Here is a 27,618-nt window from a genome sequence, read left to right on the forward strand (position 1 = left end):
TAGCACTGTCAGGATATACATATTCAAACAGGTAAAAGGCAAACATAATCAGAAAGCCTTTCCTGGGGGCCATATCAACGGCAAGTTCCCATGAAACTGAGTCATATTATAATCTTAATAAATATTTATTGAGAAACAAATGCTTGAGGATTAATAATAGGAAAATTAATGAAACAACACTACATAGTTTTCCCTTTTTTATTACTAACAAAAATAAATATGAAAAACATAGATAATACAGAACAACAACTGAGATTTAAAGATAATTTACTTTTAAAATACAAAACACATAAATACATTTGTACTGTGAAAAAGATCTGTATACATTCACAAAAAAGAAAGGTTGTTTAATGGTAACAGTTCCTTCATAGACTTTGAATGGATGAAAATTATTGTTATTTTAAAATATAGAAAAGTCATTGAATTGTGAAAAGTGTTGCCTTTAATCTCAAGAAAAGGCTCCACTAATGGAAACATATACATATATGTTTAAAGTAAAAGGACGTGCTTGGGCACAGAGTAGTGTCTGATCTATTGCTTGGACAAGTCACAGAGTTGTAATGTACAGTTGTAACGCACTTAAATAACTTCAGTCATTATAGTCACAAAAAAAGCAAATTATGGTGTTCTTTATTATAGAATTCTTTTTTCAGCTTCCCAGAATCTTCCATTTCCTTAATGTTTGCTGCAGGGGTGCAAATACTCTGTGTTTGCTGAGGAAGAACAAAAAAAAACAACAGCTCAGATGAAAAATCCAGTTTCTGCTTGTCTTTATTATGCAATTGCTAAACTCAGCCTGTGAGATTCTTAAATTTCTTTGCTGCTGAAGGAAAACACGAAGAACAGCTTAAAGACCAATTAGTCTGACATGAAAGCACTGTCACAAACAGTCGTTTTGTTCTTTTATATTCTCTAAATGCTGATGTCTTGTTTTTATAAGGGGAAAATAATTCACACATTTACATTGTGTATCCATCAAAGAAAAGTATCCATAATGAAATTAGTTTGTTTGAAACATTTTCTCTTTAACAACCTTGCCATTTCAAGTTCAGTGGGGCTATTCTAGATGTCCCTTGTGGTTTAAAGAGCCCTCTGAATGTATTAATACTATAGAATTCCCTTCCTTTCAGCTGAAAGAGTTTCTCCAAAGCACCATTTTTGAAATATTTTAGATCAGCCTTTTTTTTTTTCAACAATTCCTCTTTCAAATAACTATACATGCATTTAATACTGTTTTAAATTTCATACAGAGCCGGTACACATGTAGAGTCCATTAACATAAGAAAAACAATATCACAAATACAAGCATTTTAACAGCACAGTAGAGTTATTTGGGGATTTCACAGTGACCTATACTTTAATAATCTCTATCAGAACCTGCACAAAGATTGTGTCTTGCATTTTATCTTCATAAAACCATTTTGCCAGCATTAGGTCATATTTTCATTTACAAACTGACAAGGGTAGTGAGAAAAGGGTAAATCTTCATTAAACGGAGAGGACATATCAGTACAAGTCTGCTCTTTCTCACTCATGACCTTTGTTTGCTGCCTTGATAACCTCCTTGTGCAACTGTAATATGTGCAGATGGATACTGAGGATGTTTATGCCTACATACAGTAATTAACTACAGGCAATAACTTCACTGAAAATAAAATTAAGAATGGACTGGAATGAACTGTTACCTACACAACCCACCTTCCTCCATTTAAAAGAGGACTAAATGTCAAAGATTTATCTCAGGAATCAAATACAAAGCAAATTACAAGAAAATGAATTCTTGTCCTACATTGCTTGGACCATGTTATCACATAGTGTCCTGAGGTCTGAGAGGAAACAACACTTTTGCATATACTGTCAGTGTTTTCTCTTCAGATATTTTCCCATCAATTTTGTCCTCCTTATAGCCCCTTTTGTAAAAGTATTTTCCTGGCACAGTCCTTCATTAATTGACTACAACGATCACTGTCGAGTCTAAACATGAATGGCTATTGTAGTGGAAACAAATAACAGGACAAATCTGAAACTTATTTTTTTAACAATGGAGAACTACACAGTATCTCCCCTAAGGAAAAAATAATAATGTGGTCTGTGAAAACAAACTTTTTGAAAGGGGAAAAATAGAAGTCTTTGTAAAGTTTTCCAGTAAATATAGACTTTAAAGTGTAGTGCTGTCTCAAAAAAAGGCAGGTTTCATTTAATGTATATTTGTTACACATTAGAAGGAAACTGAAAAAAAAAACACGAATGCAATTGCACCATAATTATTTCTAGTTTTGAGGTCACATTGAGAAATCCTGCTATCCTGTAATTATTTGGTTCTGTTGTATGGTAAGCACTATTGCTAGTATTTTACAGAATGCTCTCTGGCTTCATTTTGTAAAGCAATAACAATAAAGTCATATTCACAAATATTTACAGTGACTAAAGTGCAAACTGAAACCATTACATCACTTTGTTAGACATTTCCACGAAGACACTTGTGAAATTCACGACCACGGTCCGCATTTTACTTCAGATTGTTTCTAGGGGTGGAAAGGATGAATACGACGAGCTAGTTTCCTGTCAGCTGGTCTTCTTGATCTTGCATTACTGTGGAAGAGAACGCAGCCGTGTAAAGGCCAAATTGCCTTAGCGTTACAGGAGCTCCGGGACGGTGCTTCCTCTATCCCCATGGCCAAGCTCTGCTGTGGCGTTTCATTGCGTTCAGGCCTTAAAGCTGCCCCTCACGTTGCGTTTCCGCTGGTGGCAACACCTGGAGAGGAGGACGAGGGCCGCGATTAACGCCAGAGCTGTGACGATGATGATGATGACGCTGACGCTCTTCCTCTCCTGCTCCTCACAGTGCTCCTCTGCTACATGCGAGATGTTAATCTCCTTGTACTCCGAATCCTGCATGTACCGGCACGTCACCGAGTCTTTGTCCGGGATGTCAACAGCAGACTTCTGAATCAGGTGCATGAATCTTGGGTTGCTGCAGCAGTTGAGGGGATTCCCACTTAAGTACAGTGTCTTCAGGGCCCTTTCCAGGACCAGTACTGTGTTGTACTCAAGGGTGAAGAGACTGTTGTTCTGTAAGTTCAGTAACTCTATGGAGGACTCTCTGTTCCACAGAAGCAGCCCGGTTAATTGATTTGAAGACAGGTCTACAGTTTTCAGCCCGGTGAAGAGTGACAGGTCCATATTTAGGGCCTGAAGAGTGTTCCCCTTGAATGATAAATACGTCAGGGACGATTCTAACCCAGTAAATGCTTCCTTGCTGATTTCCAAGCCTGGGTTGTTCGACAGATCTAGTAACAGCAGAGGGCTGTCATAAAAAGCATACCGAGGCAGAGCTACAAGGCCGTTGCTGGAGAGGTATAAGTAGCGTAATGACGGGATGGAAGACAAGAAGACACATCCAGTTTCCTTTCCCCTGCATTCCTCTTGAGGCTGCCTGCATTGCAGTCCACAGACACTCAAGATGTTCTGCTGAAGGTCAAGGACTTCAATACTAGGTAGATGAAGGAAAGTGTAAGGATCCAAGGTACTGAGAAGATTCCCCCTCAGATAAAGCTTTTTTAAAGACTGAAGTGCGTTTTTTCCAAATGACAGATTCTGGAGGGTGTTTGCACTCAAATCAAGGGTTTCCAGGAATGCCAAAGGACTGTCATCATCCACAGAGAAAACCTCAAGGCAGTTGTTGCTGAGATTGAGAAATTCTAAGGATCCCATGCTTCCAAAGAAGGATGTTGGGATACTTTTGATTTCATTATAGCTCAAGTCTAAATAAAACAACTTTGCTAAGTTGGGAAAGATGTATCTATCCACAGATAGTGTCTTGTTTAAAGACTGGCTATGGTTTTGGAAGCTACTGTAGCTGATGTGTTCAAGAAAGTTTACAAAGGATTTATTGAAAACACTCTGAAGTAGGTTTCTGGACAAATCCAGGTAAATTAGCTTGTTCCTTTTGGGGAGCACTGGGAAATAGAATATCTTGTTTTCTCTCAGATCGAGATATAACAGTTCGAACTCCAGGTCTGACTCTGTGGTTTCAAATGACTCAATGCTATTTTGGCTGAGGTTTAGCAGCTTCAGTTGGGAGAGGTTAAAATCTTTGATACAGGTGATAGAATTCATTGACAGGTTGAGCTCAAACAGATCGGGCAAATAGTCAAATGCTCCTTCCTCAATTTCCAGGATGACATTATTATGTAAATCAATGTTCCTTAGAGCCAATGACCCAGCAAAAGTGTCATTGTGTATTTTAGTGATGCTGTTTCCATTCAACGAGAGGTTCAAAAGTGCTGGTGCATTGTGCAAAAAATTACTGGTCATGCCAGTGTACAGGCCATTACCCGAAAGGTCCAGTTTTTTCACGGAGGACAGAGGCCCAACTTTAGAGTTTGACATTGCAAAGATGTCTAAATAGTTCCTGGACAGGTCAAGCACTTCAAGGTTGGTCATATCTTTAAAAAGACCTGGCTGTATGAACTCAATCCTGTTGGAGTGGAAGCTCAGGTGATACACAGAAGTATAGAAAGCCCGAATCTCCTCCGTCAAGTTCTGGAGGAGGTTCTGAGACAAGTCCAGTTTGCGAATACCAGGAGGCAGCTCCAGAGGGACTGTCCTCAGGTTCATGTTACTGCAATGAACCTCCATATTCACCTGTAAGCACAGAAGGAACACAAGGGCATGAGAAAAAGCAGTGTGGGACAAACTTCAGCAGCACAGCAGAATGTCTTTGTTCAGTGGTAATGGACCTAAGCTTTTGCCTTTCCCCCTCTACATTATCAAGTGTGTACAATTTATGAAAATGGTCAGCCAAACTGCTAGTCTGCCTATTGCTATTGCTCACTATTCAATTGAATTGATTTTTATCTAGCGCCTTTCAAAACAAGGTTGCCCCAAGACGTTTAACAATGCAATTTTGTCAACAGAACCTACCTATAACTACTAAAACAAATAATCCTCATCATCATCATCATCATCAGAGATTCAAAAAGATAGATGCCACAATTTTAGATCTGAAACAGACAATGTAATCGTTTTGGACGACTCTCAGGTTTTTGAGACTGAGAAAAAACAAGTAGTGTATTGTTGCCATATGGCCAGAAGGCTTCTGACACAATAGCATACCATCTATTGTAACTCCAGCTGAATGGTTTCAGGCTTTTAAAGTTTATTTTGAAACCCAGATTTAAACAACAGATTACAATGTTCACATCAATTAACAGTTTTTTGTGGTCAGCATTAGAACCTTTGCTGTGCATTATACATTTCTTACAACAGAAAATGAAATCCAGAAACAGAAATCCTTATTTGATTGGAGTAGGGAGCTGTGTTATTTGTGCATTGGTGGTAAGGAACAAGAAAAGGTTAATTCCACACTGAAAAGTAAAGATAATGTTTTAAATGAAAGTCCACAAAAGTGATACAGTTTGGCCTGTATTAAGCTGAATAACTAAATGTTGACTTTCAGTTAAAGTACAAAGGTTTGTTGCAAGGTTAGAAAAAAACAAGAGCGCACCGTTCAGAACATATCAGATGGACAGTTCTTTTTTACCCTTATATATCAAAGGCAAGCCCCCAAAATATCTAATAGACACTTAGTGATTTAAAATAAAATGAACTGGTTCTAGTACTCATTGATGTTTTCTGCGAGACACTTGTACATCATAAACATGTACTTATGAGCACACCAGCTCTAACCCCTGTTGTTTTATAAGTCAATTAAACAACATATTTTAGACACATTTTAATTCCATGTAGTTTACAATGCTTTCTGGATCCAAAATTAGTTTCTTATAATAAGTTATCATTGTGATAATTAATTGAAAACATACCTTCCATGTGTTTGTAGCTCATAAATGAAGTCCATAAAATACAAACTTAAAAAAAATATTTTATAGCCTAAGCAGAATTTGAGTTTTTTTGGAAGTAAATAAGAAACATCCTTTGGCATCTTGTTTAGACCACAGAGTTTTCAGACAGTTTTGAATTTTCTTTTTTTATCAACACAATATCGTCTCATACTGGTGCACTAGAAGTATACTCTAAGGACAAAACAAGCAATGAATCAAGTTGAATATTAAGTCAGAGCCCAATGTTAAGTGTTTTACAAAGTTCAACTTCAGTTAACAAGGCAGCTCTGACAAGATTCATCATCCTTTTGACCATATATAGTTATGAAAAACAAATCGTCATGTAGCACAGATATGGTGTTTTTAAACCACAAGGGGAATCTAAATGTGTACAAAAACTGTATCTTCACATATTTCCTACTTGGCATTCTGTCAAAGGAAAGATCTCACTCTCTTTCTGTAAAGTGAAATAAAACATTGGCCCAATGAGAAATATAATGACTGGAAATGATTTCCCCTGTTTTAGATATAGTTCACAAAGTATACAGAACTGGCTCCAAGCTCCAGAAGACTTTGAAAATAATAACTATCAACCTTATTTTGTCTAGGTTCTGTGAATTAGTGAAGAATTTATTTCACATACACCTTAGATGTTTCACTGAGACTCTGTCACAGTGAACTCTGCTAAAAACAGAAATGAAGACACTGACAAATCTGGAGTTGGTCTGATAGGAATTCAGAGGATAATCAAGTGACGCTATACTCGTACTCCTTTCCAATTCATTAGCTAAATTATTGTTTCAGACTTTACAGTAATAAACATGAAGTGTTCTGTGTGGTTTTCTTGCAGTAGTGTACAGATGTTTTCCAAAGAAGCAATACCTAGGGGATTTACACTGCCTTAACCTTGCTCCGCAAAGAGGAGGCTGAAACAGAACCTTCTGATACAGATCTTGTGAAAGGTTTTGTGATTAATTCAATTCATTTAGCTTTAGACCTGGGTCCACCCATCCCAATATGCAGATGAAATTAGGAGGATTTTGCACGCAAGTAACAAAGGCATAAGCTATTAATGCAAAATGAGCAACACTGAAGTAGAACAGGCTGCTTATGATGAAGGTGAGGACATTTACTGTTTATGGGATACATACAGTATAACCTACCCTGAGACTATGCAGCTCAACACTGCTATAAAAGTATTTATCAAAGTAAATTTGGTAAATTTGTGCAATCTGTCTTCAATGTAATGATGAATTATATTGTATTTTGTCTGTTATTTATGATTTTTCTTTCTCTTCTTGTATTTTTTTTCTTTTGCATCTCAGTTATTCTGAGCAAACCGTAAAACAACCCTAGCAACCGGAAGGGCTGGTTTGGCAATCAAGTTGACTTTGATTTTGATAAATGTACTACTCGGGTCTCTTCTATAACACTGTGTACAATTTTGATCACCACGCTACAGAAAGGCTGCTGCAACTCTTAACTCAGTCAAGAGAAGAACAACCAGGTACATTCTGAGGCTTAAGGGACTGTCCTACACTGACAGGCTGAAAGAAATTCGTTTTTAGTCTTGAATGGAGAAGTCTACAAGGAGACCTGACGCATGTATTCAACATCCTCAAAGGTGTTGACAACCCAGCTGACTTCTTCAAAATGAACAGTGAACTACATAGAAAAGCATTTCAAACCAAGAGCAGGAGGTGCTTCTGTACCCAAAGGGTGGCAGGAGGGTGGAACAAGCTCGTGTTATAAAGAAGTTTAAAAACTGTTGAAATGTTAGCATTTCTTGTGTTCTTATGAGACAAGGCAAAAACATAGTAGAATCGGCAGAGACTGATGAGAAGCTCATTAAAACAAACAAATAGGCATTCCTGCTGTGAAATCCCAATTTGTTTTTATGACCCATGCTTTTTAGCTAAGAATTTATTCTTCGCTGCTCCTAATATTAGATTAGCCTCACTTAGCGTACAAAAAGTAAAGTGAAATTTAGAAATCTCTGCGTCCAGAAAAGCCTTTTGTTGAGCTCACCTCGCCAACCTGCCTGAAACAGGTATGAGCTCTGCTAGCAATCACCACAGCAGTGAAATGGACAAGCTTCAAAGTGTTACAGCAGCTTCTATGAGCACACTCCTCCAGGTTCCTGTCCTGACACTTCTCTGTGCTCCCCACACGCTGTCATTTAACTCCGAACAAAGGCAACAAGTTCCTCTTACCAGGTCATGCTCGTGAACAGAGAACAACAAGCCGTGAAAGCTGAAGTTTGTTTGAATCAAACGATCCGTCTTCACCACAGTGCTGCATCGCCCACAAGCTCGCGGCAGAGTAAACTGGCCAGCCACACTCACCACGCTTCTGGTCACTTACCATGGGGCAGGGAGAGAGCTGCCGGGGCCGGAATGTGGCCGTCGCTTCATTCGTGACAGCCAGAAGGAACCAGAGATACAGTGCCATCGTGCTCGAAGTCTGGAGCATCAACACCGGAAAAAAAACACACAGAAAATCATGAATGAATAAGAAAAAAGAAAAAACAGAATGAAAGGACTAGACCATGGCTTGGGGGTTTTCAGACGTTGTGTGGGATGAAACTCAATGAGAAGCTGCCTAACAGCTCTGACAGGGAAGTGGAGGCTCTGACAGTGACACTTAATGGCAAAATAGTGAAAATAAAAATGTACTCGATGACTTTGACCTGTGATTGTGTCATTGTCCCACACAATTACAGTATTGTTATCAAATAATCAGGTAGATCGGCTTTTTATTGTTCTTCAGGTTTAATTGGATCCAAAAAATAAACTGCTTAAATACCTTTGTTAAAATCGACGTGCTAAACATGTCACAGTCACTAAGCTGAGTACATACACATGCAAACCCACTTCACATACAATCTTTATCAAAGTAGTTTTATCTATACATTTTTTATCTATAAATGTATCTTTTTTACTACCTCCAGATGTTACTGTTTAAACTTAAGGTGAACTTGGGGTCATAAGGACCTAGAAAATGACTGGTTTCTAAAGTGAAATTAATTGGTAGGAAAGCAGTCCTCACAGTATACCTAAGACAGGAAGCATGTTGTGTGTACGGATCTATTGTGATGTCCATTAACACTACACAGCACCACAGAACTTCCAATCTTGACAATACAGTCAAAACCATCTAAAAGCACCTGATTCTTTTAATCCATGTACAGTTTGTTACAAATCTGAGAATACAAAATAACAGGAAACACCTACAGATCAGCCATTCTTTTAAAAAGTCTGTTTAAAGGTTAGCTATAATTAAATATGTAACACACAGTCTGCATTTACTCACCAAAATTGACTAATTAAGAACTTATCAATGGCTTATCAACTGCTCCTGGACACAGTGCTCAGGCAGATATGAGTGTGACAACTTTCTGAATGAATACATTGAAATATTTATAGGCCATTTGTTGAGGAAAATAAGGAGCTACCTTTTCAAACTATTACTGTTAAACTGTTGAACTTAGAAGTGTGCTTAAACACATTTTAATTTAGGTCTTAAACAGAAAAGGCTTTTAGTTACACTTCTATAGAAATTCTATTACCAAAGTACATTACAAATTTTAAAGCAACAATCAAAGTGTATTTTTACGTGTATGCAGTAATATAGATGTGCCACAGTCGGGTGTCCTGGGTTCAATTCTTGGTTGCAGAGCCTGCACAGTCTCCTTATGTTCATGTGGGTTTTCTCCAGGTGCACCAATTTCTGCAGTATGTCTTGTTCCCTGTGTCTGCTAGGTTAGTCTCCGGTTGACAGGAGAATGAAGTAGTGGACACAGCATGGATGTCATAATACAGTTAAGACAATTTCTCACTCTGTCATATTATATACAGTATATACCTCATGCAGATAGACAGGTAGATTCCTGTTAGTTAAGTTGTCATGTTCTTTTCTAGATTATTTTCCTAACTGCTCCTCTCGCAGGGGTGGGAAGTTGCCCATTTTTATCAAACATTGCAATTGGAAATCCAATTGCTTTATGACATATGCAAGCTATCAAACAAGACTTGGTTGCAATGTTGTCCTTGGAGAGGTTACTTGGTTATTGCTTGCATGAGCCACTAAAATGAAAGCCACAAACACACTGGACTGCACTTAGCAACAAGTCCCACAGCAGCAACAAATACTGTCCAGAAAATCAAACCTGTCTCATGTGGTAAAACCACAAAGACACGTCTGAGTATTTTTACCACCTCTTGTAGGAGTTTTTTTCCTTCTGAATTTAAATGCTTAAAAGTTTGTTTCTTACTTTAGTTTAAAGACTTAAAGTTCCTGTGACATCCAACTATGATAAGACTTTAAATTCCACTGTTTACATTGTCTTGATTAGAAAACGTGTATATCTTCGAAAAAGTGGCAGGTATTGCCATAGGAACTCATAGCTTCTCACGCCGATATATATGCCTAGCTCTCTGCCTTTCCAATTCTTTCTGTCTTGGGAAACAGCCCACTTTCATCCTTCCCACACTAGTTCCACTTCTCAAAATTCCTTTCCAGCTCTCCTCTTTCTGTGGCCATTCTCCCTTCCTCGTGTCTCATTTCATTTGTATCATGTGCATCGAACAAAGCAAGCAAAATCGACAAAAAGTCAAGTTACCTTCTGGTAAGAATTATTTCCCCCTCCAGAGTGTGCTGCTCATGTTGCTGCTGTGATGCTCACACATCCTCCCTGACTGCTGTCCAGCTGGCTCTGCCCCTGCACCTTTCAGCTATAGACGGCAGCTAATACATCCTGTGGGAATATCCTGCAGGATTGCTTTTTTTTCCCCCCGTCAGTTCCTTATTTGGGATTGGGAAGTCCATGTTTTCTCTCTTATCTGACAACACATGGTGAAACAGGGTCCTAATGCTTCATGCTTCAAAATGTGTCTAACTTTATAAGACTCCTATCTCCTCACATCCGGGATGGCACTGCTCAACATGCAATACGGCACATAAACAGTTTAAAATTCCGTGCGTGTTTTCCATGCGAATACAAAATGCAAACTTTGAAACATGTTTATTCTTTTCTGTAAGTATTCCTCCCCCCTTACCACTGTTTTTTGGTTTATTTTAAGATTTTACAGGCCCTGCAATTATGTCTTTGTAGAATTTTAAAGGCGTTACTACTTACTACTCCAGTGAGTAACCCTCTGCTAGATGGAAGAAATTCTTTAAAAGAATACCCAGCCGCCAGGTAATCCATCAGTAACACCTGCCTAACCCCACCTTCAGGAAGTCCAGCTAGTAGCCTACATGGCTCAGCAAAAACCCTTTTCCCAGAATTTCTGGGACACAGGTAAAAGCAACCGGTATCAAAAAGCATTTTCCTGCAGCTGGTCCTGGGAGGACCACAAAAGCTGAAGCTCAAGGTTGTTACAAAACAGCAGAGATCCAGCCTGTCTTTCTGTTTGCCTACTCAAGACTTACAGACATGACAAGGCTTGAACAGAGGTTTTGTTAGCCTCTAAGCGCATTCACTTTTCATTGAGCAATCTACAACTCCAATCTTCACAAACTGGAAAACATTTTTTTTTCACAACAAGAGAGCTCTGTCAGCTTTGAGAATAATAGATGACTAAAGCTTACTGACATTTTTTAAGGGCACAAATTGAAAAGGTCATGAATTTCCCATTTTTTTGTTTGTGTCTATTTTTTACTGAACATGCGAATCAAATGGCTTACAGGTTCAATTGTGTAATTGGCTTGTGGCAGCAGGTGTTTTTAATGAATAGACTACTGTATTTTTTTATTTCCTTACCAAAGCCTTGAGGAAACAACAGTCTTTTTCCTTGTCAAATTATATAAAAAATGTTGTTTGAAGATACAGTGGGCAGCTAATTGATCTCAATAATAATAATAATAATAATAATAATAATAATAGGTAGTTGAGAGAAAGACAACATTTTTATCTCCACCACTTGAAGCTAGTACAGTGCCACCTGTCTCTAATAAATAAGTTAAAACACTTGCAACCAAAGATTTTAGCAAAGGTTCACTTCTGATATTATTGAGTGTTATAGGTTAACCTACATAATATAAGGCGTGAATTTAAAGATGCCACTGTGATTATTCTTAGGCAAGTGTCTATTATTATAATTTCTTATTACCAAGATTTTAAAAATACAATAATATTTTCTTTGTCAGATATACGAGTCTTTTAGGAACACCAGAAGGGGTCATCAGTTTGCTTAGCGGAAAGCAGCGCATTTCCATTGGATGTTCTCAACGAAACTGATCAGAAAATTTGCACATCAGTCATTGCACCTGGAAGACATTATTACGGAAGACGCGATAACCTACCTGCTCTCCTGTGAGGTGAAATAACAGTGTTGTTGTTGTTTGTTTTTTGCCGAGTCTCAGAGTTAATCCAGACTAGCACAAGGATGCTGGGATCTTGCTTCTGTCGCGAACATCCCAGAAAACATCACCGCGTCTCAAGTTCACGAGCCAAGTTTTTTTTTTTAAATTAAACTTCCAAGCTTAAACCCTGCTGGACCACCGCCTGATGTCCATGCTGCTTCGGTGCGTTTCCAGCATTGCTGCAGCTTGCCTCTTGTATTCCGACATTGACTTTCTCTTGCAGATTAATGTTTGGAGACTTGGGTGTTCTGAGTAGTATAGTGCCAGCGGGAAGAGGGGATTTCCCATTTTCTGTGGGAGAGCTCCCTCAGGGATTCCCTATAGCTGGGCGCAGATTTTAAATAAGGCTCATTCATTTGCATACATCTTGCACAAATTCGTTCGCGAGTTACGTTTCCTTTTTTTTTTTACAAGCATTATTTTAATAATGTGTGCCTTTCCGTTTGTCTCCTTTCTGACTCCTTTCGGATTTTATATTTTCGTCCGTCATCACTTTGAAGGGTGGCCGTGACGACAGGTACATTAAAGAGCGAGCCTAAGTCGAACAAAAACAAAACGTTTTTCTTGTCATATTGTGTCATGCCACCTTGTGATGTTGCTGCTTAATTGCAGTCCAGCCGGCGGGAATGACCATTGACCTTGAGTACGAGACTAAACAGGGAAGAAGTGCGGTATTTTAATCATTGTCTCCATCTAGTGGCGCAGAAGCGTTATAAAGGAATCTTCCGTGGTGATTGTCATTGACGTTACTGTGTGGCTACTACACAGAAAAGGAAACACGACGTTTCGGCTGTGGAGCCTTCTTCACACCCGAAGAAGGCTCCACAGCCGAAACGTGTTTTCTCTCTTCTCTTTTCAGCATGGAATAAACCTATTACTTGTTCATTTGCAGGATAAGCATGCTGACGCAGCTACCCACCTGAACTACTGTACATTAAAATCTGCATAAACATACAGGTGATCCTGGACAACCCTGCCAGCCGACTGAAAGTGTCTTATTGGTGACCGATCCTAAGCAAAATAATGCAAAAAAAAATGCAAACCTAACGCAACATAGAAGATGTCACTGAAACGTGCATAAAATGTGTCGCTAATGCATACAAGAGTTGTTTTAACCTCTTATCAACGTAATCTCTGCTGCAAAAACACAAAACAACCAAACAATATTTCCCACAGTTCTTAAAATGCTTAACGCCAAAACAGTGGGTTTTTTCGCGTTCTCACAGAAATTGCTGATGCGGAAACAAAGCTAAACTTTGACACAGGGCAGCGATTTCTTTTTTCACACTGTTAGCAGGATCTTTTATCAGTGTCATACAGTACATCCGTGATTTAAGTGACGGTTTTTGGGCTTTGACGTGCCAGTTATTTCTGGTCACGGTTTTAATGCATTATTCGCTGAAAAGTAAATAGCACTGGATGTATTAAAACTTGGTAGACATTAATTTTCTTTGCGTTTATCTGTGGTAAAACATTTTCTATGATGAATTGAAACTGTAAACGAGTTGATCAAGTAATCCAGTCTTCACCAGGAGGACTGGTTTAAAACTAAAACATAAAGATGTGTTTTATTACCAGTGTTGTTTTCAACCTATACAAATGAAAAGCAGATTAATGATGGTGTTTTGCTTAAATAGTATAGCCTTGACCAAACACTCTACTGTGATCGAGTGTTAGCTCTTATCGATTGGTGCCAATCAATCACTTTTGAAATAAAAGTCAGGAAAACAAAACAATTATGCTACACTCTGGCAGAATTTGAGCCAACCACACTGCAACCTATAAATACAAATGTTCAGCTTGTGGAGATGGTTCGTTGTTTTTAATATCTATGTGTGTTCATTGATAATAAACTAAGCTTTTCAGACGACACAGAGTATATTTTTGATAAAACCATGCAGGGATGACTTCACCGACTTGACTGTATGCATACTGTAAAACACACTGGACGGTTTATGTATTCTGTATTACACTGGTCTTATTGTTGTCTTGTTGAGGCCAAAGGAAAATTTAGTAAATATTAATATAGTATTAAAAATAAAAACATCGCATCTAGTTAACCTTAGAAACCTTTCCAGCTGATATATGTATATAGTACTATAATTTGAATTAACCAGATAGAAATGCCAATTTCTATCAATAGGTCTGTGGTTTAACTGTACTCTCTCGGTACCAGCAGATGTCAGTGTTGATCTAAACTGTTCCCAGGGAAAGCAAGACAAAACGACGGGCCAGGAAGCCCTCGTACACACAATTCGCTTCATTGCGTCTGTCAGATTCATGTTGAATTCAGGAACCAAACGGTAACTATGAGGAAGTGCGTTTCAAAGTGTCAACGGGAGACCTTCTCATGCACAAGGGCCTGCTGGACTGTGAAACTACCCAACCTTGCCGTTGAACCTAATATTCTGTCTTCCCCCAGAGAAACACCTGGATAAGCTCCCCAGCTAGCTATAAACAGGCTGCACCTCTCTTTTCGTTTGTAAACCTTCAAGCGTTTTTATGTTATATCTAATGACCGACGCTTGAGCTCTATACGACCGGGGGGCAGCTGCAGTCTAATTCGCGGTCGAAAGGAGGACGAGCACAATAGAGCAGGAGCTCTGGGATGATTTCCGCTTCTCGTCGAAATCGGGTGCCCTCTCCATGCGCTCGACCTGACGCGAGCTCCATCCGTCTTCCCCTCCTCGTTTCACGTCTTCGCCCACCTGACCTCTCTTCTGCTAAATAAAGCGCTGTTAGAAATAAAAAATAAATAAAGCCGACGTTATGGTATATTAACGGCGGTACAGAAAGCAAGTGTCCCATCTAAACTAATTTAAACTAATTTAAATTTTAATAAACTAATTTTAAATAACTAAAGTCCCATCTAAAACTAACTAAAAAGATTGTGATCTTTTATTTTCTGATACGTGTCTTGAATCAGATGATAACATTTAGCCTGTTGCTTGCTCGAAAGCTTTGGATTCTGGTCTATACACAGTACAAAGAGATAATTCATCCTCGTCCGGTGATACCCTGAAGGAGAACTGGACTCAACAAATATATTTAAAGGGGATCTTGACCGCCTGTTCCAGCCCCTGTAATTAATGCTGCCTAATAACATCACTGTTCTGTATGCACGGCGGAAACGTCGTTTCGAATCGACAGCTAAGTATAAAATAATATATTTTAAAACAACATGAAATATTCACATAATTAACAATAATTGCTCACACTCAATAATTGCTCTTTTTCGAGAAACGCACTGGGATTTTTAATGACCACAGAAAGTCGGGACCTCGGTTTTATGTCTCATCCGAAGGACGGCGCCTCTTTACAGTATAGTGTTCCCATCTACTATACTGGGGCATTAGGACATGGACCGCAGGGTGAGCACCCCCTGCTGGCCCCACTAACACCTCTTCCAGCAGTAACACCTGCTGAGCTTCAGTGGATTATCAGTTGTGAGTTGCAGGGTGATTTGGCTGCTGGATACGATTGGGGGGGCAGAACGACGATTGAAAAACGCAATAAGAAAAAACCCGGGAACAAGTCAGACAAAAAAGAATCCGACATTGAGGATTGTGAAGACTTCATGGATTAATTGGGATAATAGATGATGAACAGTATGTTTTTTACATAAAAACATAAGTCCGCACATTCCCACCCATACGCGTCGTTAATAAAAAAATCGCATCCTGGTATGAACTTACAGCAGGTCAGAGCCTCTATCAGGAAGTAGGCCCCGCAGACATCTGAGCGGTGCTCTCCCTGTTGCAGACTTCCAAGGAAATCGCCCTCTGTATTTACCACAGGCGCACGCACAGCGCTCGCTTATAATTGCCCTATAATCGCCCCGCCCCGCAAAACCCAGGCTGCGGAGTCAGGCGGTGAGCTTTTCCTAGGAACAGTATTTTTGGTTCTGGAAGGACTCGCCTACTTCAGTTTCTCCTATAAAGCTTTTCGTCAACAATCCTGTCTGCAGGATAGTCCGTTCTCCTCGAAAACTTTGACTTAAGCACACCGGCTTACTGGAACCTTTTTTTTAAAAATTTGTTTTATTTGCATATTTCTTTTACGCGGTCGCACGTGAACCGGCAGGTGTTCATCGATATCAGGTAAGGTGCAGAATTTGATGGGGGTTTCCCCCCCCCCGTTTGACGCTTTTGTTCGAACACTTGTCGACGTGGACAAAAATAACAAATTGATAGCTAAAATATTGGAAGCACATTCTAACTAGCTTCTTAATCATTCAGAAAAAATGTCCACTTATCAGAAATGCATCAGAATAACGACATTTGTCCTTTTAGAACGGGCGTATTTTAAACAAAAGAATTTCGACTACCTCTCTTCGCAAATGGCAATATATATGTATGTTATGCAGCAATCCTGTTTTTAATTAATTGTGCTCTCAGTCGTCAGCTGCACACGCCAAGAGAAAAGGATGCGAGCAGAGCGAAATCTCTGTGCGATTAGTGACACAATAGAATCGCTCCTAGTGTGTTATCGCAAAACGTGAGCCGCATCCGTCTCTGTCGCCTGCAGAGAGCTCCGCTGAACGCGTTGAATCAATTCATTTATGGAATAAGGTCCGTGTGTGCCTTAATTTCTTAAGCTCGCGTTTCATTTTCCTGTAGCGTGTTTTGTCAAAAGGATAGTCTGTATTCTTCAGAGTGAAAATGTGGTTGGCGGCGACAATACCTCTCCCCTGTGTTTTTTTTTTTGGGTTCTCCGGAGCCTTCTCATATTGGCCATGTAGGGGGAATACTCTCCGTAGTAATAGTGGTTTAGGGGGACTAGGAAGAGAAACAGTATCGCGTGTGATGTAGAGTTTACGAGAGAGGCTATACACAGTGTACTGAGAACTAAAGGGAAGAGCTATAATTTCAACATTGAAGTTGCTTCAGTGTCCGTTCAGTAACCAAGTCAATACTGACCTATTTTCAATAGCTGATTAAAAGAATCTGGATTTTTGTGAACGGCGCGAAACAGTTTATTTGTACAGCAACGCCTCAGCGTGCTCGGGAAGGAAAATCAGGTTAGTGCCATGGTGTGTGTGACTTTGTGTACGTCAGACGCAGGATCGGGCTGCAGCTCTGAAATCCTTGTGCGGTGGACTCGCCTGACGTCCGATCCACAGAGACGCCCCGAGGATGGGTTTCGGGAACAAGAGCGAGGCTCAGGCGGAGCAGAGGAAGGAGACGGACTTCTGCTCCGGGTCCTGCCACGCCGAGCAGATCCTGCAGATCCTCAACGCGTACCGGCACAGCGGCACCTTCACCGACGTGGTGCTGCAGGTCGGGGGGCACGAGTTCCCCTGCCACAGGGCCACGCTGTCGGCCAGCAGCCTCTATTTCCGCACCATGTTCCACAGCCAGCTGCGGGAGAGCTGCCAGTCCCTGGTGGTGCTGCACGACATCTCCCCGGCCACCATGGAGACGCTGCTGAACTTCATGTACGAGGGCAAGGTGGATGTCCACGAGGACAACGTGGAGGACATCTTCAAGGCGGCCGACCTGCTGGGGATCTCCGTGCTCAGTAAGGCCTGCGTCAAGTTCCTCGAGACGCAGGTGGACCACTCCAACTGCCTGGGCATCATGAACTTCGCCAGCTCCTTCTTCATCCGCCCCCTGGCCGAGAAGTGCCAGAAGCTGGTCTTCCAGGACTTCGTGGAGGTCTACAAGCACGAGGAGTTCCTCCGGCTCCCCAAGGAGCAGATCGTGGAGCTCCTGTCCAGCGAGCAGCTGCTGGTGGAGAGGGAGGAGGTCCTGGTGGAGGCCGTGCTGAAGTGGGTTCACCACGACCCCAGCGGGAGGAAGGGAGCGGCGAGGGAGCTGCTGGAGCTCGTCCGGCTGCCCCTGGTGGATCCCGTCTTCTTCGTCAACACCGTGGAGACGGATGACCTCCTCCAGGACTGCAAGGAGTGCCGGCCCTTGCTCCAGGAGGCCAGGAGATACCACGTGTTTGGAAACGAGGTCAACTCTGCACGTACCCAGCCCAGGAGGTACAGTAGCTCCATGCCCACTTCCCTTTGCTTAACCTTGTTTAAAAAAATATATAGCTAAACGGACACACCAGTTTTCGAAAAGAAGAGTGGCATTCACTTAGCGTGTGGGTTTTGGTGCAAAACCACAGCTGGCACTCTGCACAGATGGAAATACTATTGTAGCAAACGCATTCACATAAAGTATTAATGAAATAGCACAATAGACGTTAAGCATACTGGAACACTGTGTAGAAGTCACCCACGATAGTCGGTTTTCCAAATCCCTGTTTGTGCAAATAATAATAATAATTGCAAATGTACAGCAAATGGAAATCGTTCCTCAAAAAGCTATTGCAGGGAATAGGCTTGCCTTTCAGAAAACCTTCTAACAGGATTTTGATAGGTTTAAGACCAGTATTTTTAAAAAGGAGACCCTTCTAGATTGTTAGCTGTTTAAGTGTAAAAGTCACAAAACAATTCATCTCATGTATAAATATCAAAACATTTGAGTGCAATGCTTTCCTATATATCCACAATGTTCTACGTGAAACCACTTTGTAGACAAAATGAGGGCTGTAGAGGCCCCAATCTGAATTCATTTTAAATGTATTGCTAAGAGGATAGCCCTGCAAAGAGTCATTTTAGTCATGGATATGATTTTATTTCTTACCACATGCATTGCCTTTTACACCCACACTCAGTTTCTCTTTCCCGTGTGGTCTGATCACCTCTGAAAATGTATTTCATGTCCAAGAGGGATTTCTGATGTATACAGTCAGCCTTTGGTCACGTGCAGACGATCGTGGGGCTATAAAATGCGTATGGAAGTGCAGCCTGTGGCCCGTGCAGAAGTTCCCCGTTTTGTTAACTGAAGAAACCTGTGATGGCATGAACACCCGGCTCGGGCTAGGCCGGGCTGTGCAGTCACCCTCGCTCTCGCTCCGGCTCGCCCCCTGCAGGTCGTCGGGGAGAACCGAGGTGATTGTGGTGATCGGAGGCTGTGACAAAAACGGATACTCCAGGCTATCGTTTACCGAGAAGCTCAACCCTCACACGAAAGAGTGGATTCTGGCTGCTTCCATTCCAGGATACTCAAAGTCCGAATTTGCTGCCTGCTCCCTTCAGAATGACATCTATGTATCAGGTATGCACCACTTTTCAAAAGTAGAGGATCAGTGTTCTCTTTCCAGCGACAATCGGATTTGAAGGTGCCTGCTACCCGCAAATATCGCTGGCTGCATTTGTTCATACAGTAATTGTTTGAAAGACAAACAGTTGTCTTTATTTGTCTGTGCTTGTTTTTTTACAGTGGTGGTAGTTTGCGAAAGTTTTCTTCAGTTAAAGTTATCCATCACCCACCTGTTAGACAAGTACAGACACAAAAACGGCAGCGTGTGTGCCTATTCATATCTTTTCAACCTGCCCCTTGGTGACTGTGGTATTAACCCAGCTGGAGTCCTGCCACATCCTTTGTACTTCAACTGGTTTCATATCATCATGTGGGTTCCCCAGACTAAAACAAGGGGAACAACAACAACAATGGTGACGGAGCCAAACTGATATTAACGTAATTCCCAGAATGCATTATTTTGGAGAATGCGTGTTCATGTGAAACGCAATCCGTTGATGTACTGGAGATGCATCTGTGAGTTTTCTTGGAGAGGATGACAACTTGGCTATTTGAAAAGCTTTGTACTCGATTTAGGTTACTTGAGAAAAAACTCAAACGTGCTTTATGCATGTATGTTGCTGTTTCTACATACTGTGGTACGGTAAAGCATACCTTACAAAATTCACCTGAATTTGAACTTTTTATGATGTTTTATGATATTCTTGATGGTGTTGCATATACCAGCCAAATACTAGTCATTGTTGCCATTTTCGCTGAATTGTTGTTTTTCATGATACAAAATGTTGACTGAATATTCAAGTCTCCCTTACTTCTCAAATTAATATGTGCTGTATAAATCACTTCCCTTCTTTTGAAGAGAACAGTTTCAAAAGTCAAGCAAAAGCTTTTTTTCATTTCAGGCTGTATTTCATTCTATTTAAGATATTTATTGAAAGGAAAAAAAATGTGATCTATTTAAAGGTTTTCCATACGTAGATAGAAAACCGGTTTTATGTCTTATTCCTTCATTTTTAGTTTAGTTTTAATTAAATAACTATATTAACAAATATCCAACATAGCCTGTTTTTATCCAAGCTTAAAGATGAGAAAAAACGCATTACTCAAAGAAGAAAGAATATTTTGCTGATCTGTCTTTTTTAAAAGCACTCAAATATCATTTTGAAATATTTAGGACCTGTTTCTTTGAAAAGCAGGAACCCTTCTGATTTTTTTTAATTAAGTGTAAAGAACGTATGTAATTTATAAATATCAAAGTATCTGTGGGCAAAACTTTCCTATGTATATCCATAATGATTACATTTAAATCGATATTAAACTACCACATGCAAAAAAAGAGCTGTAGAGGTCGCAACCTGAATCAATTTTAAATGGATTGCTAAGAGGATAGCCCCTTGAAAGGCTTTTTACACATAAATATTTTTTTTACAACATCCATTGCCTTGTGCACCAACAGTCCGTTGCACATTCCCGTGTGGTCCGATTGTCTCTGAAAATGTAAATGGAAAAGTTGAAATGAGAAATGCATGCTGTTGAGCGATAACAACAAGGTAAATAGTCAATTTTGTACTCTGTCTACATGATCTGTAGTTGCCATCTACGAATTAAGCCAATGAGAATGTCTGCTTTTGTTCCTTGTTCAGGTGGGCAGTTGAACAGCTGTGATGTGTGGAGGTACATCTCTCAGCTGGACACCTGGGTGCGTGTTGCCTCTCTGAACAAGGGCAGGTGGCGACACAAGATGACTGCACTAGATGGGAGGGTAAGTTCTGCCCAAGGTTGTCTGAGTGGGGGGGCGGGGGAGAAGCGTGAATTTTAAAATCTAGTACAGTGTAATTGAAACGTGGAAGAGCTACACTTTTTTTTTCTTGTTTGCACGCTAGTGTGGTCTATTTTCAAAAATAATTCAACCTTCAGTGGTGTAACTTCAGATAATTTGTGAGTTCACCGGATTTGTTCTGCAAAAGCCAGTGAAGCAAAGCGTCAACACGACAGCAGTAAATCACTGCAGCAAAATGTCACTGGCCTTTTGACTGAGCTTTGAGCCATCTGCACAGAAGACTTAAGCTTTTCATTTCAAGTATCAAATAATAGTAGGGTTCCTCGCTGGCTGTTTACCGACGTGGGGTTTCTGTGCTGTTGAAATGTGGACAATTTAACATGTCGGGACGTATTTGACATTTTGATTGGCACATCTTTTTTCAAAGCATATATTAAATGGAAAGATAGCAGAAACAAAAATAAACAGCTCATTCCTTACTGCTATATTTAGTCTTGGGGAAGATTACTGACACAACTTCCTTTTCCCTTTGTGGAGGTCGTTTGCTGCAGGAATTTGTGTTACTTAAACTACTGCAGTTATTAAAAATGGAAACCCACAATGCAAGCTGAAACAACTGAGAATTCCCAAGAACCTAACATGTTATTGATAAACTATAGGTACTACAGGGACGTACGACAGCTCCTTAACTCCATAAAGTATGGATTCTAAAGAAGCAGTTCAGGTGGGGAGCTGCATCGGCATGCATAGGCCGGAACAAGGAACAAGTAAAGGTTAATTCCGTGCTGAAAAGAGAAGAACGATGTTTCAGTTGTGGAGCCTTCTTTGGGTGTTGGGAAGAAGGCGCCACAGCTGAAACATTGTTTCTTTTCTTCTCTTTTCAGCATGGATTGTAAAGAAGCTATTGATCCTTGCGGATGAGTCTTTCTAGTGTCCAGACGGGCTTAACTGAATGCGAACACTAACACGAGCTTGCCTGGTAGTGATGCATGGGTTGACTCACACCCGCGCGCGAGTGGGGGTTTACCAAAGGGTCCGGCGGGCTTGGGTTAAAAAAAAAATGTTTCAGGTTGGGTTGGGTGCGGGTTAAAAAAAAAAAAGCCGACCCACGCATCGCTATTGCCCGTTATTCATTGCAGATCTATGCGGTTGGTGGGTTTAATGGATCGGAAAGACTGCCCACAGTGGAGTGCTACAGGTCCTTCGATAACCAGTGGAAGCCCATGGCTCCTCTGCTGAGACCAGTGAGCTCTGCTGCCCTCGCGGCCTGTGCCGGGAAGCTGTATGTCATCGGAGGTGCCGTGAGCGACGACGCCAACACAAACCAGGCAAGTCAGGCGTGTGTCGCTTCTCCCCTGGGCCTTCAAAACGTTGTGGAAGAGCAACGCAGTTAGCCAGCCTGCAGGTCCTACGTCCGGCGCGGAAACGGACGCGATGTCCCTCTTGTCTTGCCAAAACGAACGTGCCGCGGCCCCCCGGCCTTGCTCAACAAGTACAGACGCCTTTTCAGGAGATTGAGACGAGCCGTATAGTCCAGGTGCTGCTGGCCTGAGCCCAGACAGTGACATTAGCAGACTGTAACCAGGATTCCCCAGTTGTTCTTGCACGTCTGCTGCTGATTACTGGGCTGGGGTTGGACAGGACCCTTAGCTTTTCTTTGTAGGCAGCGGTTGCCCAAGTACGTTGCAGTATAAGGCAGGTTGATGAACAAGTGCCTATTTTATAGGGAGTGAGGGAAGTCTCTTACATGCCAGAGTCTCCACTCTGTTTTGTGCAAAGCTGGTTGAGCCATGCCGATAAAAAAAAAAAAATTGGCGATTCCAGATTTGCATGGCCTTGCGATGGATTGTTCTCGCAGAGAAGCTGCCTGCTGCTGCAGGTTCCTCTTTGTGCTTCGGGGATAGTCTGGCTTGTTGCAACCCTCTTGAGGACGAGAGGCTTTCTGACATTTGAGGGATAGTTTCTGATTTAAAATGAAGCCCCTTTTTCAGGGTGGGGCAGGGAATCCTTATTCCAAGTTTGAAGCTGCTTTTTCAATCATTTTTGATGGAACTGATTTTTCATACAAGTTGATCTGTCGATCATTTTAGATGTAATAATGGCACAAAGTCTGCAGATGTTAACAGGGCAGAAGTAACATGCTTAAAGAATTATTTTTGTGAACTGGTATTTACACTTGGAATGCCCTATTTTTCTTTATGGTGTAGTTGTCGTCTTTTGTGTTTTAAGACCAGCCGAGATGTTTGTTTCTGTTCTTGCTGTGGAACAGGACAGGAAGGCACTGTGACACTGGATTGCTAAATAGCAGAACTCTAGTATGAGGACATGTTTCACTTTAACAGAAAGTCTTGTTAAGAATGCGACTACATTTTTTGATAAACATTCATTTTCATTTCGGCAATTGTGAAAGAAAAGGTGCTCTACTTGTGCTGAGGGGTATTTGGGGAATAATTTTAAGATTTCCTGTTAGACCATCTCAAGATCTCAAACTGCTTTCTGTGTGGGTGTGTGCATTGTGTGTGACTGTAAACATAATACTACAGTTCTGTACACAGTATAGATCTGGTTTTACTCCACTGCAGGTGCAGTGCTATGATCCTGTGGAAAACCAGTGGAGTTATGTGGCCCCTAGTCCCTTCACTCAGAGATGCATTTGTGCCACAACGCTGGAGAACATCATTTATGTTGTTGGAGGTCTCATGGATAAGATCTACAGCTACAGCCCAATGAGTAACACCTGGAGTGAGGTTGTAGACTTGCCTGGCCCAGTGGTAAGTGACCCGGCCATCTTCAGGACAGGGAAATAAAAGTCAGTGCCCAGTTGGCATAAGAGCTTGTCTTTCAGAGTACAGACTACGGTGCCCTTGTGACTTACAGTAATGCTAGGCTTGCAAAGCATATTCCTCCAAAGCTGAAGAAAAGTTCCTCCTTCTTTGAAGGAGGCATAAATGTACCTTCAGGAACTGTGAAGGCTTGTTTGTAGGCATCTGTGTGCAAACAAATATCTAAGTATTCTCTAAGAGTATATAAAGGATACTTTTGAATGAGAGATCTTTGGCTATAAGTTCTTTAACTCAAACTTAAGTCATTTATTTTTAATATCTGAGGTGGATTTACTTTTATGTTACGGGGTCTCCCCTGCCTATCTGGCAGGATCTGGCGGCTCAGAAAGACTTTGCTCTCCATGCATAAGCAGTTAAGGCGTTCTGTGTAGTGGAATTCTATTGAGCAGGCAGCTGCATCAGCAAGGGTAGGCTGCAAAGGAACGGGTAAGGGTTCATCCTGTGCTGAAAGGAAAATAAATACTACGTTTTGGCTGTGGATCCTTCTTTGGGATTGAGGATTGTTAATGTCGGACCTGAAGAAAGCTTCTTTCGGCGCCGGACGAACCTTGACCTGTTCCAACGCGGTGGGGTGTTCTGCGGTGTCTTTGCCGCTCGTGTTGGTGTAAAGGGGGACGGTTATTTCAACTGCACTTGTCCTCTGGAATCAGGAGAGCTGCGGTCTGACGGTCTGCGACTCCAAGATTTACATCCTGGGCGGGCGGAACGAATACGGGTTCGGCACCGACCGGGTCTGGTCCTACAGTCCGAAGACGGGGGACCTGACGGAGGAGCCGCCCATGTCCCGCTGTGTAAGTTACCACGGCTGTGTCACCGTCACTCAGCACGTCGCCAGGAAGCCTTGACTGCGCTCCCCGCCGGGCAGAAAGACCCTTGTTCTGCTGCTGCTGCTGCGTTCAGTCTGGCCGCGGCGGGGCTGAGCCTGTCCCCCGCACATGCCCTCTGCACCCGGCGGCCAGCTCGCCGCGCACCTGAACTCTCTGACCTGCAAGGCCGACTCTGTTCGCCTCTTCCGACGGGGAAAGAAAGAAGTCCTCCAACCAGGAACTTGGAAGGGCCTCACTCAGTCAAAAGTTTCTTTCCTGTCTCGGGTATCTCCAAGAATCATCACATTTCTATAACACGCGACGTATCTTCAGAAGAAACCCTTTGAAGCGGATATATCTTTCCAGAGAGTCTTTAAAAATCTTGATCTGCCCATCTCTGAGCTGACTGAAATTTTTTTTTATTTGCTGTATCTTTTTGGCATTGCTCCAGGTCCATGGATAACTGTCTTGTTGCTTTTTAATCTTTTATTTTCAAATCTGTTTTTTTTTTTACCCACAAAACTCTGTAGGAGGAGTAGCATGGGGCTGTTGCTATACAGTATCTAATACCCTAAATGTACAACGAAGAAGAGGTAACGTAAGCTACGTAGTACAACATATCCCACTCGGGTCTTAGTTTGAGGGCTGCAAGGGTCCTTGGCAAAACTTTTGGAAGGGAAACCCGAAACAGTTTCTCCAAGTGGTTTGCTCATGCAAAAATGTATTTTCTGTCGATTTCGTTTGTTACATCAGCCTTAGGAATTGCCCAAAGTTGTCCGCATTCCGTTTCTGACTCCTGTGTAGTCTTGTTGGGACATGAGCTTGAAATACATTTTGCTTCATTATTAATTTCCCGTTAATAACTTCCCCAAGACATTCCTGTCTTCGGTTGGAATGCACATTTTGATTAAGGAATGAAAGGATTTCAATCCCCCCGGCTAAATGTAGTCATTTGCTTTCACACAACCCCGACTAAGGATATAATCCACTGAATTCTGTTTCCTAAGAATTGCCATCTGACGATCCCAAAAAAAACACATTTATCTAATCCTATGCAGTTTATGGTTCCTCAAAATTTCCCTTAACAGCAACATGCAAATCGAGGAAGAATTAAAGGATTGAAAAGGAAAAAAGGTGCGAGGGCTTCATGGGAATTTGCTTGGGCCCATTCTTCTCAAAGCAAACAAGGGTCTACCGGTTCCCTCGCCGGACTGCCGCTGACTCTGCGGTCCAGACCTCGTCTCCTCAGCAATGATTGGTTACCGGTTTCATTCTAGAAAGAACTACACGATCCGCATTTAGTTATGGAAAAAACACAGCCGTAGAAGTTGCTTGTAGACCTTAAAAGACCGTCTTCTAGAGTAGCGCTACCTTCCAGTTCCAACTCTTTTTAGGGTGAAAATATTCTCTACAGTGAAACTCGGAGCTACTGCATTCAATTCCACTATCGGCACAATTCCAGTTAGGAAAATGTATATTCGCTTATAATCATAGTGCTTACTCTAGTGTTGCCGGGAAAGGGCGTTAACTGTGTGTTGTTTTGCAGATTTGTCAAATAACCAAGTGATTTTATTCTTTTTTTTTCCATTTCAAAAACACTTTGTTTTGACAGTGAAGCTCCTGCCTGAGTTGCAGGCTAAAGAGTTTGACATTTGTGATTGAAATGCAGTTTGCAGAATTAAGCATCTTCATAAACTGTGAATACTCTCGATCGAGCTAGTGTATCCTTATAGGTAATTTGCTATTATCTTATCACATAAAGTGGAAATCCCCGTTATGTGAAAAACACTACTGTGAATTTTTTTAATGTTCTTATGAAGTGAATCTTTTTATATAAAGTTTAGTATTTAAAGTGTGTGAACTGTGTACTTTTCACCTTTTATCATATTTATTTGTATAAGATTTTTATCAATGTAACTTTATACAGTGACAAACAGAACGGTCGAATTTGATCGTAGACGCGTAATCCTTGCGTTACTGATGATGGATACACGCACTTGCACGTTGTCATACAGGAGGATCAAAATGCACCCGAATACGTGCAATTGTGGATAAGGTATCAACTCTTTTAATGCCTTGTACCATTCTGTCAAAACTGCTGTAACAAATAAATATCCAATTTTAAATCCGATTAACGTTTATGTTCAATTCCTCTTGTCGGGTTTAACCCCAGTTCTTCTAGTTGACAGTGATGGAAAGACCGCTCTGGAAGCAAAGTGCGCGTTGAGAATTCCCGACTTCATAATGTAATTTCCCCTTGTCTGAAAATCAGATGGGCCAATGGCTTCGAAGTCCATTAAGTCCTAATTAATGAGCAGCGCTGCACAGCTGAGGCTGCAGGCGATGCTAGACGTCGGCACCCGATCTCTGTAAAAACCCGCGTTGTAAAGTGATGATAAAAGGATTAGAGTTTATCCCGAGGGGGGAAAGCGGAGATGAATTCGGTGGCTTTCAGCCCCAGTCGTGTCCATCACACGCGCTTTTCCAAACTTTCCGCTGAATTTTTAAATTGTATCTGGAATGTGCTCTTTTTGTGCCGGAGAGGGAGACCAAAGGTGAAGTCTGGAATCTTTAATATTGTATTAGGCAACGATATTGTGTAAACGCGCCCTTGAACAGACCGCAGTCTGCCCATACAGCAGGAGAGGGACAGCTCAAAATCAGTCAGGATACAAACAAATAGTTCCCCTATTGTTTCAGCGGTAGTTCGTTGGGAAAGATCACTGTTTATATATAAAATATATACAGAGAAAACGAGATGGAAACACTGGCAGTGTATTTTTTTAATATTTAGTTGATTGGCCTGTTTTTAGTCTCGGGCCAGCTGTATATCCTGTTTTTATAATTGTTCAACGGGCTAAAATAGTGTGGGGTTTTTTTTTG

The 27,618-nt window shown here is 41.2% G+C and overlaps 2 protein-coding genes and 1 long non-coding RNA gene across 5 annotated transcripts; 1 reads left to right on the top strand and 2 right to left on the bottom strand.

Moving 5' to 3' along the window:
* Window positions 1–753: 753 nt before the first annotated feature.
* lrrc32 (leucine rich repeat containing 32) lies at window positions 754–12,253 on the bottom strand. 3 transcript variants are annotated; one of them, XM_069189985.1, is made up of 3 exons: window positions 12,150–12,253; window positions 8,208–8,306; window positions 754–4,647 (listed from the first exon to the last, which is right to left on the bottom strand). In XM_069189985.1, exons 2-3 carry the CDS (start codon window positions 8,292–8,294, stop codon window positions 2,707–2,709), a joined length of 2,028 nt encoding a protein of 675 aa, XP_069046086.1. In that variant the 5' UTR covers window positions 8,295–8,306; window positions 12,150–12,253; the 3' UTR covers window positions 754–2,706. The 3 variants fall into 3 exon arrangements, with proteins under 3 accessions (XP_069046086.1, XP_006628105.1, XP_069046085.1); XM_006628042.3 differs by lacking the exon at window positions 12,150–12,253 and adding an exon at window positions 10,465–11,174; XM_069189984.1 differs by lacking the exon at window positions 12,150–12,253 and adding an exon at window positions 9,459–10,454.
* A 1,712-nt stretch (window positions 12,254–13,965) lies between these two features.
* LOC138239179 (uncharacterized) lies at window positions 13,966–15,988 on the bottom strand. The gene is made up of 2 exons (XR_011189616.1): window positions 15,905–15,988; window positions 13,966–14,944 (listed from the first exon to the last, which is right to left on the bottom strand). It is a non-coding gene; the product is annotated as an uncharacterized lncRNA (long non-coding RNA).
* klhl35 (kelch-like family member 35) lies at window positions 15,988–26,866 on the top strand. The gene is made up of 7 exons (XM_069189986.1): window positions 15,988–16,314; window positions 17,267–18,195; window positions 19,137–19,321; window positions 20,950–21,068; window positions 22,226–22,414; window positions 23,669–23,857; window positions 24,580–26,866. Exons 2-7 carry the CDS (start codon window positions 17,345–17,347, stop codon window positions 24,772–24,774), a joined length of 1,728 nt encoding a protein of 575 aa, XP_069046087.1. The 5' UTR covers window positions 15,988–16,314; window positions 17,267–17,344; the 3' UTR covers window positions 24,775–26,866.
* The last annotated feature ends 752 nt before the right edge of the window (window positions 26,867–27,618 follow it).

Source organism: Lepisosteus oculatus, chromosome 5, assembly GCF_040954835.1.
Source record: "Lepisosteus oculatus isolate fLepOcu1 chromosome 5, fLepOcu1.hap2, whole genome shotgun sequence".
In the NCBI taxonomy this organism is placed as follows: Eukaryota; Metazoa; Chordata; class Actinopteri; order Semionotiformes; family Lepisosteidae; genus Lepisosteus; species Lepisosteus oculatus.

Excerpts from the sequence above, each read along its gene's own strand:
- lrrc32 (XM_069189984.1), bottom strand. The coding sequence starts at position 9,545 with ATGAACATAAGGAGACTGTGCAGGCTCTGCAACCAAGAATTGAACCCA. Across the intron at positions 8,307-9,458 it reads ATCTATATTACTGCATACAC|ACTTCGAGCACGATGGCACT; the intron begins GTAAAAATACAC and ends TTGATGCTCCAG. Across the intron at positions 4,648-8,207 it reads AGCTCTCTCCCTGCCCCATG|GTGAATATGGAGGTTCATTG; the intron begins GTAAGTGACCAG and ends CTGTGCTTACAG.
- klhl35 (XM_069189986.1), top strand. The coding sequence starts at position 17,345 with ATGGGTTTCGGGAACAAGAGCGAGGCTCAGGCGGAGCAGAGGAAGGAG. Across the intron at positions 18,196-19,136 it reads GCACGTACCCAGCCCAGGAG|GTCGTCGGGGAGAACCGAGG; the intron begins GTACAGTAGCTC and ends CGCCCCCTGCAG. Across the intron at positions 21,069-22,225 it reads TGACTGCACTAGATGGGAGG|ATCTATGCGGTTGGTGGGTT; the intron begins GTAAGTTCTGCC and ends TATTCATTGCAG.